The sequence below is a fragment of the Hyla sarda genome, chromosome 2 (genome assembly GCF_029499605.1).
Source record: "Hyla sarda isolate aHylSar1 chromosome 2, aHylSar1.hap1, whole genome shotgun sequence".
NCBI lineage: Eukaryota > Metazoa > Chordata > Amphibia > Anura > Hylidae > Hyla > Hyla sarda.
The window spans coordinates 75,182,034-75,200,573 of record NC_079190.1 but is presented as its reverse complement, the minus strand read 5'-3'; the positions used below and the strand labels follow the sequence as shown (position 1 = coordinate 75,200,573).

Sequence of the window (18,540 nt, the reverse complement as noted above, 5' to 3'; positions counted from 1 at the left end):
TTTAACTTTCTGGAGCCGAGAGAGAGATAGAGATAGAGATAGAGATATAGATAGAGATATCGGTTTTTTTTTCCTGGATAACCCCTTTAACTCAAACCTAAACCATTACATTTCCTAATCCCATACTACAGAATGTTCTGCAGGGAACTTGACTTCCACGGAGCTGTCAGATGTCCACAACAATTTGACAGCCTGTAGTTGATGGCCCATTAGCCATATACATGACATTGTAAAATGCAGCTGTCAGGCTATAGCTGAGGAGTGTACGGTGCTCAGAAAATCTTTGGACCTGAGTGACCCGAAGTGACAGATGCAGAATTCCAGTCTGATGACATCACTCTGTCTGACATGTGTCAAGCCCCTGGTAACTTTTTCTAATGCTTTATTTTTTTTGTTTCCAAAAGGGGAAATGACTTGCATTTTGCACACTACAAAATATATCTGCCCCCCTTTTCTGCTCAGAAAACGAATTGGTATAAGTGACTTAGGTGCTGCAAGGTGCTGAGCCTTTTATTCAAGGTTTAAAAAAAAAAAAAAAAATATATATATATATATATATATATATATATTTTAAAGATCTTAATATAATAAAGTAGTCTTACAGTCTGATAAATATGTATAGGGAGAATATTTGTTCTTGTATATTGGTATAATTTGTAATATTGGTCTGTAACAATATGGTAATATGTAAGGGGAGAACATTTGCAACATTATACAAGAAAACTGTCTTCTAGCTAATCATGCCTACATTATACATACTCTGGGGCAGTGGTCTTCAACTTGCGGGCCTCCAGATGTTTCAAAACTTCAACTCCCAGCATGCCCGGACAGCCGTTGGCTGTCCGGGCATGCTGGGAGTTGTAGTTTTGCAACATCTGGAGGTCCACAGGTTGGAGACCACTGCTCTAGGATATAAGTAACCTTGATCTCGCCCTTGTCACGCCAAATAGAGAATCTGTTTCCAACCAGTGTGCCTCCAGCTGTTGAAAAACCACATCTCCCAGCATGCCCGCACAGCCAAAGGCTGTCCGGGCATGCTGGGAGTTGTGGTTTTACAACAGCAGGAGACACATTGGTTTAGAAACCCTGCCTTAGAGAGAGCTGCAGCAGCATTTAAATCTACAATGTTAAAGGGGTATTCCAGGAAAAAACTATTTTATATATCAACTGGCTCTAGGAAGTTAAACAGATTTGTAGATTAATTCTATTAAAAAAATCTTAATCCTTCCAATAATTATCAGCTGCTGAAGTTGAGTTGTTCTTTTCTGTCAGGAAACAGTGTTCTCTGCTGACATCTCTGCTTGTCTCGGGAACTGCACAGAGTAGAAGAGGTTTGCTATGGGGATTTGCTTCTAAACAGGGCGGTTCCCGAGACACGTGTCATCAGAGAGCACTTAGACAGAAAAGAACAACTCAACTTCGGTTGAACTCAACTTCACTGAACTGTAGTTCCTGATGCCACAGTGGCTGCCGCCATTTGTATAGAAGATAATACATTTTGGCCCTTATTTACTTAGAGTGTTGTGTAGGTTTCTTTGTGGGTTTTAATTCCCTACAATTTATTTTCCACAGTATTTACTAAGGTTTCCCTATATTTTCCACTTCCCTACACTTTTTTTTTTTTTTTTTTTTTAAACACATGTTCTGATCTGTAGGGTTTTCTTCAGCTCAAATCCACCACATTTTATGTGGAAACCTTAGTAAATGTTTGGTTTTTGTGAAAATGTCGGGAACACACCCCTTTTGTTTTTCCCGCAAAATGGAGAGTTAGTCTGGGGTTTTTCAATTTTGGCGCAAAATCTGGTGCTGACAGAATTTCTGATGCAATGCAACAATCTGGCACACAACCCGACAAAACATGTTGAGTTTGCAATAGTAAATGAGGGCCATTCTGTACTAGATCCGTGGCCATATCTAGTTCTACTTCTGGAACATTAAGTGGAAGCGATCACTCTGATCATATTGGGGGAGACTTATCAAAACCAGTGCAGAGAAAAATCTGACCAGTTGACCATAGCAACCAATCAGATCGCTTCTTTCATTTTTGAAAATGCTTCTGCAAAATGAAAGAAGAGATCTGATTGGTTGCTATAGACAACTCAGCAACTTTTCCTCTGCACAGGTTTTGCTAAATCTCCCCCATTGAGAATAAATTAAGACACAAAAAGACATAATTTTTAAAATTTAACGTTTATTAAAATAGCAATGAGGAACCTCATAGAGATGGTCATGCAGACCAGTCCAGCATTGTCCTGAGTTGCGAGCCATTGGATCTAAAGATCCAGAGGAAGGCGAAGGCCCCTGCTCTGTGGTGAGCGGATACACAGCTTACCTGCTGCATGTAGCTTGTATATATGTTACATTTTCAGCTTTAAAGGGGTACTCCGCTGCTCAGCATTTGGAACAAACTGTTCCGAACACTTGCCCCGGGAGCTTGTGACATCATAGCCCCACCCCCTCAATGCAAGTCTATGGGAGGGTGTGTGGCATTTGTGACACGCCCCCTCCAATAGACTTGCATTGAGGGGGTGGGGCTATGACATCACAAGCTCCCGGCTCCAGTGTTCAGAACAGTTTGTTCCAAACACTGAGCAGTGGAGTACCCCTTTAAGAAAACAGACTCTGTAAAATAAAATAAGAATGTCATGCATCTTGCTCCAAAACCTAATATTAAACACACTCAGTGACTGAAAGCTTACGCTTAATGTACAGACAAAAATAAAATACCAACAGGCAAACAACTCTTTGGTACAGTTCAATCACTTTTTTTTTTTATTAAAATGCAGTTGCGCCACTCCTTAGCGTGTACATTTTATCTAGCAGACATGCCGCCACTCTCTTACACAGTGCATGCAGTGCTGCTATGAGCTTACGTTCTGTTGAAAAGCAGTCATGTCACATGTGTGTGTGCAGCCCTTCCAGCAGACACTGCTCAATTGCATAGTGGACGCACTGTTCCTAAGATCTTACACCCTATTGAAAGAGAGTGTACACTGAACCCTGGATAGCTTTCAGTTCAATAACCTGCCGGAGAGTCACCTTTAAGAAGGTACATTCTAACCAGCAGATACCATTCTATTCTACATTCACACACTGCTTCTAAGAGTTTATGCTCTATTAAAATGCCCTTTCACTACTACTATCCAGCAGACACACTGCTCCTAAGAGATTTTGCTCCAATTAACAGCAGATGCGTCACTTATAAGAGCAAACATTCTAACTAGCAGACACACTGCTTCTAAGAGCATACACACTATAGAAAAGCAGTCACAATAGAGTGTCTATTCTAACCAGCAGAAACCCTGGCCTATTGCACAGTGGACACACTGCTCCTAAGAGCTTACACCCTTTTGAAAAGCAGTTGCGCCACTCCTGAGAGTGAACATTCTAAACAGCAGACACACTTCTAAGAGCTTTTGCTCCAATGACCTGTAGAAGTGTCACTTATGAGAGTGTACAATCGATCCAGCAGATACACCAGTATACTGTACATTGGACACACTGCTCCTCAAAGCTTACGATCTATGAAAAGGCAGCTGCACCACTCCCAAGAGTGTATATTCAACAGCAGACATATCACTTCCCTGCACAGTGGACAAACTGCTCTGTTGAAACACAGTTGCACCACCGTTTAGAGCAGGGGTCTGAAACTGGTGGCCCTCCAGATGTTGCAAAACTTCAACTCCCAGCATTCCCAACAGCTAGTGCAGGGCAGTATGACAAAAAATGCATATCACAGTATTTTTGTAACTTATGGCGGTTCCACGGTATTTAACCGCTCTGCTTCTCTAACCCCCCCCCCCCCAAATGAATTATCAGCCACAGCGCTGTCCCCCATATCGGGGAACTAATATGTGACCTGCAGGTGCTGCTCCCCCCGTCCTCCTGTGAGTCGTCGGCACTTTTAATGAATGAGTTGCATGCTGCAGCGCTGGAAATGATTAATAAAGGACATCTGTACTGATTCATTTTACAAACATATTCCTGTGCCCGGGCTGCAAAAATAAACTGACTCCCCTTCCTACGTTCCCCCGGTATCGGCCTCACTGTTCTCTGCTGCAATCTTCATGCTGCTTCTTGGGGACGGGAACCTCACAGAGCCATCAGCGTATCACCGGCTGCAGCAATGTCCCACCTCGGTCGGTGATAGGCTGAGAGCACTGTCATGTAAGGAGCTGGCCGGCTCCTTACATGACAGTGCTCTCAGCCTATCACCGGCCGAGGCGGGACATCGCTGTGGCCAGTGATACGCTGACGGATCTGTGGCGTCCCCAGAAAGCAGCATGAAGATTGCAGCAGAGAACAGTGAGGCCGATACCGGAGCAACGGGGGAATGTAGGAAGGAGAGTCAAAGTTTATTTTGTTTATTTTTGCATCCCGGGCACAGGAATATGTAAAATTAATCAGTACAGATGTCCTTCATTAATCATTTCCAGCGCTGCGGCACGCAACTCATTCATTTAAAGCGCCGGCAGCTCACGGGAGGACGGGAGGGAATAGCGCCTGCAGGTCACATATGATTAGTTCCCCGATGAGGGGGACAGCGCTGCGGCTAACAATTCATTCATTCCAATGGGGAGGGGCCCTACCGGTATTGCGGTATAGGAAAAATTCAATAGTACAGAATAAAAAAAAAAGGGTATTCGGTATGAACCAGTATATCGCCTAGCACTACCGACAGCCGTAAGCTGCTGCAAATGTCTGGGCATGTCAGGGCATGCTGGGAGTTGAAGTTTTGCAACATCTGGAGGGCCACCAGTTTGAGACCCCTGCTTTAGAGTGTATCTTATTTACCAGACACACCAATCTATTGCACAGTGGATACACTGCTCCGAAGAGCTTATGCTCTATTAAAAAGCAGTCACGTCCCTTACATAGTGGACACACTGCTTTTAAGACCTTATACCCTATTGAATTGAAGTTGCACCACTCCTGACAGTGTTCACTGTATACAGCAGGCACACTGCTCCTACGAGCTTTTGCCCCAATGACCTGCAGGTGTGAAATGTTTGAGAACGTACAATTTAACCAGCAAACACACCGCTCTATTGCACAAGTGAAAGTCAGTTGCGCCATTCTTTAGCATGTAAAGACATACCGCCCTATTGCACAAGGTACGTACTGCTCCAAAGAGCTCTATTAAAAGGCAGTTGCTACACCTTTGAAAGTGTACATTCTATCTAGCACACACCACACCATTGTATAGTGGCCACACTGCTCCTAAGAGCTTACGCTCTAGAGAAAAGCAATTACGCCACTTGAGACCGTAAATTCTAACCAGTATACACACGGCCTGTTGCATAGGGGACGCTGTCCTCCTAAGACCTTATGCCTTATTAAAAGGCACTTACGCCACTCCTGAGAGTGCGCATTCTATTAAACAGACAAGACTACACTGTACAGTGGACACACTCCAATGACCTTCAGAAACGTCACTTTTGAGAGCGTACATGCTAAAGCAGACACACAGTGGATGCACTGCACTAAAAAGATTATGCACTAGTGAAAGGTAGTTGTGTCACTCTTGAGAGTGTAAATTCTAACCAGCAGACACACCGCTTTATTATGCAAGGGAGGCACTGCTTAAAGGGCTTACGCTCTAGTGAAAGACAGTTGCACCGCATTATTGTTACTTGCAGACACAACACTCCTAAGAGCTTTTGTAGGTCACTTCTGAGAGTACAATCTATCCAGCAGATACAGCAATGTACTGTACATTGGACACACTAAAAATATTGCATGTGCCACAACCATACTGGACAAGTCCCGCATTGCCACTAACATACTAGACAGGTACTGCATGTGCCACAACCATATAGGACATATAGCACATATAACTACATACTGGACACATATTCCATGTGCCACAACCATTCTGGATATATACACTGCATGTGCCTAAACATAATAGACATGTACTGCATATGCCACAACCATACTGGATATATACCACATATAAACACAACCGTACTGGATATATACCACATAACACAACCGTACTGGATATATACCACATATAACACAACCATACTGGATATATACCACATATAAACACAACCGTACTGGATATATACCACATAACACAACCGTACTGGATATATACCACATATAACACAACCATACTGGATACATACCACATATAACACAACCGTACTGGATACACACCACATATAACACAACCGTACTGGATATATACCACATATAACACAACCGTACTGGATATATACCACATATAACACAACCGTACTGGATATATACCACATAACACAACCGTACTGGATATATACCACATATAACACAACCATACTGGATATATACCACATATAAACACAACCGTACTGGATATATACCACATAACACAACCGTACTGGATATATACCACATATAACACAACCATACTGGATACATACCACATATAACACAACCGTACTGGATACACACCACATATAACACAACCGTACTGGATATACACCACATATAACACAACCGTACTGGATATACACCACATATAGCACAACCGTACTGGATATATACCACATATAACACAACCGTACTGGATATTTACCACATATAACACAACCGTACTGGATATACACCACATATAACACAACCGTACTGGATATACACCACATATAACACAACCGTACTGGATATACACCACATATAACACAACCGTACTGGATATACACCACATATAACACAACCGTACTGGATATACACCACATATAGCACAACCGTACTGGATATATACCACATATAACACAACCGTACTGGATATATACCACATATAACACAACCGTACTGGATATATACCACATATAACACAACCGTACTGGATATATACCACATATAACACAACCGTACTGGATATATACCACATATAACACAACCGTACTGGATATTTACCACATATAATATTACCGTACTGGATATATACACCACATATAACACAACCGTACTGGATATATACCACATATAACACAACCGTACTGGATATATACCACATATAACACAACCGTACTGGATATTTACCACATATAATACAACCGTACTGGATATATACCACATATAACACAACCATACTGGATATATACCACATATAACACAACCGTACTGGATATATACACCACATATAACACAACCGTACTGGATATATACCACATATAACACAACTGTACTGGATATATACACCACATATAACACAACTGACTGGATATATACAACACATATAACACAACCATACTGGATATATACCACATATAACACAACCGTACTGGATATACACCACATATAACACAACCGTACTGGATATACACCACATATAACACAACCGTACTGGATATATACCACATATAACACAACCATACTGGATATATACCACATATAACACAACCGTACTGGATATATACCACATATAACACAACCGTACTGGATAAATACCACATATAACACAACTGTACTGGATATACACCACATATAACACAACCGTACTGGATATACACCACATATAACACAACCGTACTGGATATATACCACATATAACACAACCGTACTGGATATATACCACATATAACACAACCGTACTGGATATATACCACATATAACACAACCGTACTGGATAAATACCACATATAACACAACTGTACTGGATATATACCACATATAACACAACCATACTGGATATATACCACATATAACACAACCGTACTGGATATATACCACATATAACACAACCGTACTGGATATACACCACATATAACACAACAATACTGGATATACACCACATACAACACAACCGTACTGGATATATACCACATATAATATAACCATACTGGATATATACCACATATAACACAACCGTACTGGATATATACACCACATATAACACAACTGTACTGGATATATACCACATATAACACAACCGTACTGGATATACACCACATATAACACAACCGTACTGGATATACACCACATATAACACAACCGTACTGGATATATACACCACATATAACACAACCGTACTGGATACATGTTATTACCCACTCTACTTACACTCTGATCTTATTACTACGTTAGACACATAGCACACACAGCTCACGGTGTATATATTACTCATGCAGTAGACACAGAAAAGGAGATTTATTAAACCTTGTGTAGAAGAGCAATGAGAAGTTTCCCATAATAACTAATCAGGGGTCAGAGGCCTTTTTTAAAGTGAAGAAGCGATCTGTTTTGTTGCTATGGGCAACTGCTCTTCTGCACAATCTCCCTCCAATCCATGTATCACTGACACTACAGATATCACATTGGTATACTCATCTGGTTTCTTTCCTTCACTGATGAACCTTGTCCTTTCCACCGCTAAACTCCGCCTACACTCCTGGTAAGCCCCGCCCCTTAGTTACGCTCCACCATTTGCCCTTCTGCCCTTCCCCGGGCCTTTCTTCCTCCTGGTCTGGTGTTACTATGGAGAGGTCTGCCGGTCACCATTTTCCTCCTGGTTTTGGTCCTGCCCCCGAAGCAGCACGGTTATCCCCACAGTGCACACAATGGATGAGGTTACAGCTCAGGACTCACGGCATTCTGTACTAGCTGTGAAGTGTCTGTGACATCATACAGCTTTGTGGCGCCAGTTGGTGGGTGGGGCTTGTTGGATGAGGGCATCGCCTTCCATACATGACACATTTACTAAAAATTGCTATAAGAAACTGGTGTAAATTGTAGTGGGAATTAATGTCCGTATATAGTTGCCATATATTTTATCTTGAGGCATACAGATAAGGGGTACTCCGCTGTTCCAAACACTGGACAGTGGAGTACACCTTTAAGGTTTTCATCTACAGACCCATATAAGGGCTTGTATAATGTGGGACCAATTTTATATTGTAATAGCAAGGTCTATAGCACAACAAAACAAAAAAAAATGGGTCAAATTGGGTAACATTGAAATATAAAAAAACATGCCACTTCTTTCGGGGAGGGGTGTGTGTGTCTCTCTTTTTCGTCAGTACACTTTATGGTAGAAATGGTTATCTTTATTTTGTAGGTCAAAACAATTACCATGAGACCCAATTTATATATGTTTTGCTTTACTTTACTACTGTCATAAAAGACTCCTAAAGGGGTACTCCGGAGGAAAGAAAATGTTTTTAAATCAACTGGTGCCAGAAAGTTTGTAAATTACTTTTATTTAAAAATCTTTGGCCTTCCAGTACTGTTCAGCTGCTGTATGCTCCAGATGAAGTTGTGTAGTTTTTCCCCAATCTTACCACAGTGCTCTCTGCTGACACCTCTGTCCGTGTCAGGAATTGTCTGAAGAAGAAGAGGTTTGCTATGATGGGCCTTTACTCCTGCTCTGTACAGTTCCTGACACAAACAGAGGTGGCAGCAGAGAGCACCGTGGTCAGACTGAAAAGAACTACACAACTTCTGCTGGAGCATACAGCAGCTGATAAGTACTGGACAGATTAAGATTTTTTAAATAGAAGTAATGTACAAATCTGTATAACTTTCCGGCACCAGTTGATATGAATACATTTTTTCCTCGGAAATACCAATCTAAGGCTGGGTTCACACTACATTTTGAACACATGGTCACCGGATGGGGAGAGTGAAAATCGGGCACTCTCGTACCCCAGCAGGACCCGACCTGCATCTCATTCATTTGAATGAGCCGACTGGAGTCAGATAGTGGATAGTCCGGCATAACAATGGGAGAGTTTACCAGAGAAGTATATAGTGCATGCACTATTTTTTTTTATCCGGTAAACTACCGGATCCCTGATGGACCCCAGTCAAGTCAATGGGATCCTTCTGGACCTGTTGGAGTCAGTTGTGCCCTGACCTGTTTTGGGGTTGTTCGTCGCAAAAAGAAAAGAACCAAACGGGCACAAAATGGGAGGGAGTAACTGAGATGGGAACTCCGTGACCTCTTGCTTTAAGTCAGATTTTACTTTTTTTTTTTTGTTTTGTTTTGTTAAAAGGGTATTCCACTGGCCACTGTTCCGGCTGCGTTCAGAACATTTAGTTCCAAACGCTGTGCGAATGCAGGGGTTGGCCACGCCCCCTCATGCCGTCAGACCACACCCCCGCATCGCGCGCACAGCGTTTGGAACTAAATGTTCTGAACGCAGCAGGAACACTGGCCAGTGGCCTACCCCTTTAAGAAAGGGGCAAGCACAGGGCAGCTGGGTACAAAACATGGTAAAGGTATCATGCCGGATATGCAGCATAGTTTGTTTGTGCTGTTTATTAAAAAATATTCTTTTTAATGCATTACATTACACTTCCTTACACTCCTTAACATTTAAAAAGCAGATATTCTCAAAGCCTCACATTCATGTTCAGACAGATAAATAATTTGTACATTAACGCAAATGCATAAAATAACTACCGATAAAACAGGTTCATTTCTGTATTGGATGAAGATGTTCAAAATCATCACTGAAAGGATTATATCCTTGTTTTCTCAAGCAACATAAGGCCCAGAAGAGTTGGTCACTTGGGGGAAATTCTTCCCACTTGACCCAATTCCAGCCTAAAAGATAAAAGTAAAAAAGTTGCCAAATGACCTTTATGTATCAATAGTTCTTAAGTTCTTTATGTATCAATACAGTTCCCATATACATTTTCAATGTGAAAACCGTATGCATTGACTCTCCATTGAAAACCGTATACCAAAAGATGCATCATCCGGTTTAGTCCGTTTTGCATCCTGTAAGGCTTTGTCAGTTTTTTTCCTGTACCCAAAACCGTAGTCTACCACGGTTTTTGGTCAGGGTGAAAAACTGTATTAAACTATATACGTTTTTTTCTTTAACATGGGAACTGTACAAAACTGTATGTGCGTACGGTTCCATCCGGTTTTTGACTTTGCACAGTTTTTTTTCTTGGAATTTCAATCAATCAAGTGAAACTTTATTCATAATGGAGTCAAAAGTTAAAAACGTATACATTTTTTTCTTATAAAACGGATGCAACCGGACATCATTTTTTAAAACCGTATACGGTTTTTAACTGTATACGGGTTAAAATTTGTACACACGTTTTGATACAGTTTAGTCCGGTTTTGAGGAATCAGTTTTTCAACAAAAACCTGATACGGGAACTGTATTGCAAAAACATGGTGTGAATGCACGCTAACTGAGTTAAGGCTGCGTTCACACGGTCGTCTAGACCCGTCCCGTTCTTCTCCAGTCAGAAATAAAAACGGACTTTAAAAAAAAAAAAGAACAATAACGGATTGTTATTGTTCAGTTAATAAACCCCAAAAAATTTTTTTTTGTTCTGCGCGTGCTCAGAAGTAAAAACGGATCAAAAAACGGATGCAAACGGATGACATTAAAGGCTCATCCGTATTCCATAGACTTCAAAGTTAAATTTACTGTATCGTTTTTTTTTCTTCCATTTTTGACGGAAGAAAAAATACTGCACGTGCCATTTTTTCTGGCGTCAAAAAAACGAAAATTAGTGCAGAAGGGTACAAACGGATGTAAACGGATTGTAAAAAAATCCCATTGACATGAATGAGATTTTTTTTTAAAACTTGTTTACAGCAAGAACGGAACTGAAACGGGGATAAAAAAAAAACGGCAGACAGAGGGCCGTGTGAACGCACCCCAAGACTTCATGCACATGGCTTTATTCAGGGGGGTAGCTATAGGGGGTGCAGAGGTAGCAGTCGCGCCGGGGCCCTGGTTCCTAAGGGGGCCTCAAAGCACATCTGTCCCATAAGAGACCAGTATTATAATTGGCACATGGGGGCCTAGTGAACCATCGGGCCCAGAAGCTACAAGTTACCCCTCTGGCTGTATTGAAGATTCGTTTTGTATCATAACATGCATAGGAATCACAGAGGGAAAAAATATTGCTATATTCATTACGGTATTCTCCCATAGTTCTAGTGCAGTGTTTCCCAACAAGGGTGCCCTTTAGCTGTCCATACATGCTGGGAGTTGTAGTTTTACAACAGCTGGAGTCACCCCGATTGGGAAACACTATTTTAGAGAATAGGGTGCTACATAGCGATACCATGCATCAGCAGTGTGTACTGGTCTATAATTTAAAAATATATGGATCATAACAGTCTATAACAGTGTTTTCCAACTAGTGTGGCAAAACTACAACTCCCAGCATGCCCGGACAGCCTTCGGCTGTCCGGGCATGCTGGGAGTTGTAGTTTTGCCACAGCTGGAGGCACCCTGGTCTATAAAAGAATGAGGGTACCTTCATTTTTTTCAGGCTCTAGGTTGGTAGGTTCCGATGGATAGTTCAGGTCTACTTCTCCCTTCATTATGATGGTTATATAATGATAATTATGTTCAATACTAATTGAATTCACCACTGAAGCAAAGCGGACATTCTTCAGGTGAAGTCCAGCTTCTTCTAGAGTCTCCCGCTCAGAGCATTCCTCCCAGCTTTCACTGCACAACACCACAGAAAAAGAACATAACATGATAAAGATCGAGCAATGGCTATAAATGGTTAACAGAGGCAGAGTACTGCCAGAGGCTTGACTACCGAGCAAAAAAGACTCTTAAAGTAAACCGGTCATCTGTTCAGCCACACTAAATCCAATACACTGGGTTATAGTGTGGGTTAACAGGAGACCGGTGAAAGGTTAAAGGGTTAAATACGTACCTGCACTCCGGAGATCTGTCCCTGCAAAGATCTTCTTCCAATCAGTGAATTGCTTGCTGGAGGTGGGCCCACCGGCTCAATATGCATAGTCATTGCCATGGGTCATGTGACCCGCGACACTGAATATTCAAATTGAGCCGGCGGGCCCACCTCCGGCGCGCATTTCACTGAAGATGGAGGACAATCTTCGGAGGGACAGATCTCCGGAGTGCAGGTACGTATTTAAAGGAGTACTCTAGTGCAGACTATTCCAACTCAGTTGTGCCCGGGCTGAAAAAAATTAAAACAAACTTTCACTAACCTTCCTGCGTTCCCCCGGAGCACCGCTACAGCTGATCGGTCCTCCGGTCCGGTCTTCTGCCTTCTTCCTGTGCACAGATCAGTGCACGGTGCTCAGCCTATCACCAGCCGCAGCGATGTCCCATCTTGGCAGGTGACAGGCTGACCGCCGTGTGACGATCTGTACACAGGAAGAAGGCAGAAGACAGGACCGGAGGACCGATCAGCTGTAGCGGCGCTCTGGGCACAATGGAGTTGGAATAGTCTGCACTAGACTACTCCTTTAACCCCTCATCGGTCTCCTGTTGACCCACACTAATAACTAGAGATGAGCTAACTTACAGTAAATTTGATTCGTCATGAACTTCTCGGCTCGGCAGTTGATGACTTATCCTGCATCAATGAGTTCAGCTTTCAGGTGCTCCCGTGGGCTGGAAAAGGTGGATACAGTCCTAGGAGACTCTTTCCTAGGACTGTATCCACCTTTTCCAGCCCACCGGAGCACCTGAAAGCTGAACTAATTTATGCAGGTTAAGGCATCAACTGCCGAGCCGAGAAGTTTGTGACGAATCGAATTTACTGTAAATTCGCTCATCTCTACTAATAACCAAGTGTATTTCCTTTAAAGCACAACTGTCATGACATTTTAGTGTAATAACCTGCACAGAGCCTTTGTACTGTGTGCAGGTGTTGTGTACAGCAATTATTTTACCTCATATTTGCAGGCTTTCATGACGCTAAAAAGTGCTTTTAATCAAAGCCACTGATGGTCGGATAGGCGTGGTGCGACGTACGGGATGCCCCGCCACCGCCACGCCCACCCACACACCCACTTTGTATCTCAGTGCTGGGACCGCTGTGTGATTGACACAAAGGTCCCAGTGCATGCGTCCTTCACCTAATGTAACGTGCGCGCTGCTGCGTGTCATCCAGCAAGCGCTCGCTCCTCCAGCGAGCCCTCGCTCCCGCGCTCTCTGCACCTAGCCCTGCGCAGGCGCACTGAGGAGGACGACGGCGGCAGGAGTGAGCGCTTGCTGGATGACACGCAGCATCGCCCACGTTACATTAGTTGAAGGGCGCATGCGCTGGGACCTGTGTGTCAATCACACAGCGGTCCCAGCACTGAGATACAAAGTGGGCGTGTGGGTGGGCGTGGTGGCGGTGGGGCATCGCGTACCTCGCACCACGCCTATCCGACAGTCAGTGGCTTTGATTAAAAGCACTTTTTAGAGTCATGAAAGCCTGCAAACATGAAGTAAAATAATTGCTGAACACAACACCTGCACACAGTACAAAGGCTGTGTGCAGGTTATTGCACTAATATTTCATGACAGTTGCGCTTTAAGCTGACCATACACCTAAGACACATGCACATTCAACTGACAGCTGTCTCTGCTGAGCAAGCATGTGTTCTGAATGGGAAGAGGGAAGAAAGCCGCTTTCAGACACCTCTAGTGGTGGCTTGTGTCCCAGAGAACAAAAGGATCAGGCACTTGAAATCTAACACGCTATATTCCCCTCCCCCTGAAATCTGAACTAGCACTGTGGGAGGCTCAGGAGGTTCTGCCAAAATCACATTAATTAGAAGTCTATGAAATGTGGAGGGGGAGAGGCAGTGTGAGACAGAAACTGCTGAAAACCCCAATACTTGATTTCCAGCTTACTCTGCTTAGTACTGCTCTATAATGCCCTCCATTCTGCTGCTTCTGAGAATGTACTACAGGGATGGGGAGCAGGATCTTTTCTTCTGTGATTGTGTAGTGTAAGCAAAACATCATAGAGGCTAGGCTCCACCTACTAGCTAAAGTGAAAACTGGTAAAGAAATGTCACATATAAAAGGGATGTGATGTCCATAAATAGTGCTATTCCTCAGTATAAAGAACAAAAAAAAAAAGCAAGAGATAGGCTACAAAAAACTCCGAGCTCCTGTAAACTTTAGGATATTTGCTAATGTCTTTCTAAAGAAAACAAATCAATCATACCCAAACTCTAGGTGTCCTCCTGGAAGCTGATACATGCCTGCCCCTGGAGAGCCTTTTGCCTTCCTTTGCCCAAGTAAAACACAGCCAGGATGGGACGGGTGTGTAACCACAACTCCAACTCCTACTCCGGGTCTACCATTTGCTGCTGGCCCCGACATTGTCCGCATCTGTATAACATAAAAACAAATGTGAATGTGATACTGCGAGTGTATATTGAGTCCTGGAGCAAAAGTAATAAATGGTTCATCCAACTACAACACCATGTGCATGGTAAGCAACGAGAAGGCCGTAGCACTCAAGCAGATGAGTGGTTGTGAGTCAGACCCCCACAGATTTCATATTGATAGCCAATCCTAAAGAAAACCACTTTATGTCATAGCCCAGTAAGCCACTTCAAAGACCTTTAGAAATATTAGGCAATAAACGATATTCCAGAGAAAATAAAAAAAATTATATGTTGCTGGGCATTAGACAAAAATAAGAAACAAGCCATACTTAACCTACACTGGTGCCAAGCACTACCGGGCCCCCAATGCTCACAGTTTTTGCCACCTTACAGATTGAGGAGTTGGAGCAGGACCTGCCTGTTCAGCCAATCACTAGTTGCAGTGGTGTTCTGCTATAAACCTCCCCAACCTGGAAGGTGTCAAAAACTGTGTGTGTATCCTGATGAAGATAGCTGAGTACAGCACTAGTGTATCCTGATGAAGATAGCTGAGTACAGCACTAGTGTATCCTGATGAAGATAGCTGAGTACAGCACTAGTGTACCCTGATGAAGATAGCTGAGTACAGCACTAGTGTACCCTGATGAAGATAGCTGAGTACAGCACTAGTGTACCATGATGAAGATAGCTGAGTACAGCACTAGTGTACCCTGATGAAGATAGCTGAGTACAGCACTAGTGTACCCTGATGAAGATCTCTGAGTACAGTACTAGTGTATCCTGATGAAGATAGCTGAGTACAGCACTAGTGTATCCTGATGAAGATAGCAGAGTACAGCACTAGTGTATCCTGATGAAGATAGCAGAGTACAGCACTAGTGTATCCTGATGAAGATAGCAGAGTACAGCACTAGTGTATCCTGATGAAGATAGCGGAGTACAGCACTAGTGTATCCAGATGAAGATAGCTGAGAACAGCACTAGTGTACCCTGATGAAGATAGCAGAGTACAGTACTAGTGTATCCTGATAAAGATAGCTGAGTACAGCACTAGTGTACCCTGATGAAGATAGCTGAGTACAGCACTAGTGTACCCTGATGAAGATCTCTGAGTACAGTACTAGTGTATCCTGATGAAGATCTGAGTTCAGCTTTAGTGGATCCTGATGAAGATCTCTTGAGTACAGTACTAGTGTCTCCTGATGAAGATAGCTGAGTACAGCACTAGTGTACCCTGATGAAGATCTGAGTACAGTACTAGTGTATCCTGATGAAGATCTGAGTTCAGCTTTAGTGTATCCTGATGAAGATCTCTTGAGTACAGTACTAGTGTCTCCTGATGAAAATAGCTGAGTACAGCACTAGTGTATCCTGATGAAGATAGCAGAGTACAGTACTAGTGTATCCTGATAAAGATAGCTGAGTACAGCACTAGTGTATCCTGATGAAAATAGCGGAGTACAGTACTAGTGTATCCTGATGAAGATAGCTGAGTACAGTGCTAGTGAATCCTGATGAAGATAGCTGAGACAGTACTAGTGCACCCTGATGAAGATAGCAGAGTACAGTACTAGTGTATCCAGATGAAGATATCTGAGACAGTACTAGTGTATCCTGATGAAAATATCCGAGTACAGCACTAGTGTATCCTGATGAAGATATCTGAGTACAGTACTAGTGTATCCTGATGAAGATATCTGAGTACAGTACTAGTGTATCCTGATGAAGATAATTGAGTACAGCACTAGTGTATCCTGATGAAGATATCTGAGTACAGTACTAGTGTATCCTGATGAAGATAATTGAGTACAGCACTAGTGCATCCTGATGAAGATAGCAGAGTACAGTACTAGTGTATCCAGATGAAGATATCTGAGACAGTACTAGTGTATCCTGATAAAAATATCCGAGTACAGCACTAGTGTATCCTGATGAAGATATCTGAGTACAGTACTAGTGTATCCTGATGAAGATATCTGAGTACAGCACTAGTGTATCCTGATGAAGATATCTGAGTACAGTACTAGTGTATCCTGATGAAGATAGTTGAGTACAGCACTAGTGTATCCTGATGAAGATCTCAGAGTACAGCACTAGTGTATCCTGATGAAGATAATTGAGTACAGCACTAGTGTATCCTGATGAAGATAATTGAGTACAGCACTAGTGTATCCTGATGAAGATAATTGAGTACAGCACTAGTGTATCCTGATGAAGATAGTTGAGTACAGCACTAGTGTATCCTGATGAAGATAGTTGAGTACAGCACTAGTGTATCCTGATGAAGATAGTTGAGAACAGCACTAGTGTATCCTGATGAAGATAGTTGAGTACAGTACCAGTGTATCCTGATGAAGATCTCTGAGTACAGCACTAGTGTATCCTGATGAAGATAATTGAGTACAGCACTAGTGTATCCTGATGAAGATAATTGAGTACAGCACTAGTGTATCCTGATGAAGATAATTGAGTACAGTACTAGTGTATCCTGATGAAGATCTCTGAGTACAGCACTAGTGTATCCTGATGAAGATAATTGAGTACAGCACTAGTGTATCCTGATGAAGATAATTGAGCACAGCACTAGTATATCCTGATGAAGATAGTTGAGTACAGTACTAGTGTACCCTGATGAAGATAGCCAAGTGCTATACTCGGCAGTCCTCATGAGGCCCATTGTGTTGAATGGAACAGCAGCGTGCATGTTCACTGCTGCTCCTCTCACGGGATCCTGCTGTTTGAGCGTTGCAGGTGCTCAATACATGTCCCCGCACACTAAATATGCATGACCCATCATAGACATCTCAATCCTCTTTAACCCTATGGGGACATCGGGTGTACATATATGTCCTAGTCCCGCTGTATAAAGCGTGCTTAGCAGCTAAGCATGCTTCATATTTGGTGGGTCCCCATGCAGCCAGAACCCATGGCTAATGCCGGTCATCAATGATCGGGAAAGATGTCCGGCAATAACCCTTTAGATGTCGCAATCAGAGTTAACTGCAGGATCTGAGTGCAGGATAAAACATAGCCAGCTAGCTCTAAAAAAAAGTTTAAATAATGCTCCTTTCCCATTTTTTAAATAAAATAATATACATGAAAATAAACAAATATTTGTGGTATTATAACCCCGTCAAGAACGGACGTTTTTTGAGTTTGACGGCCGTCATTCTGACGGTGCGCAACGGGCAACAGCGGGTCCCGATGAACCCCATTATAATCAATGGGCTCCGTCGGGCACCGCTGTTTTTGAGCGAGAGTAGCGGGAGAAAAAGATGACGCAAGCAGTATTTTTTCTCCTGCTATTCTCCCCTGCGGCCCCACCGGCCGTCACAACGGTAGTGTGGAAGGGGCCTAAATCACTTTAAACATCTTGGATGTTACAATAATACTAACCCATAACCAGGGCTATGCAAAAATGTGTCATATAGTACTTTTTGTTCACACAGCAAAAACTGTAACGACTGTATAGG

General features: G+C 42.7%; 1 protein-coding gene across 3 annotated transcripts in view; it reads right to left on the bottom strand.

Moving 5' to 3' along the window:
* Window positions 1–10,233: 10,233 nt before the first annotated feature.
* The window catches only part of NUDT15 (nudix hydrolase 15), a 49,877-nt gene continuing 41,570 nt past the window's right edge, over window positions 10,234–18,540 (bottom strand). For all 3 annotated transcript variants that reach the window (XM_056562100.1, XM_056562099.1, XM_056562098.1), the window contains exons 2-4: window positions 14,902–15,068; window positions 12,226–12,422; window positions 10,234–10,537 (exon numbers count right to left, since the gene is read on the bottom strand). In XM_056562100.1, the coding sequence (XP_056418075.1) occupies window positions 10,407–10,537; window positions 12,226–12,422; window positions 14,902–15,068 (495 nt within the window). In that variant the 3' untranslated portion in view covers window positions 10,234–10,406. The remainder of the gene's footprint in view (window positions 10,538–12,225; window positions 12,423–14,901; window positions 15,069–18,540) is intronic.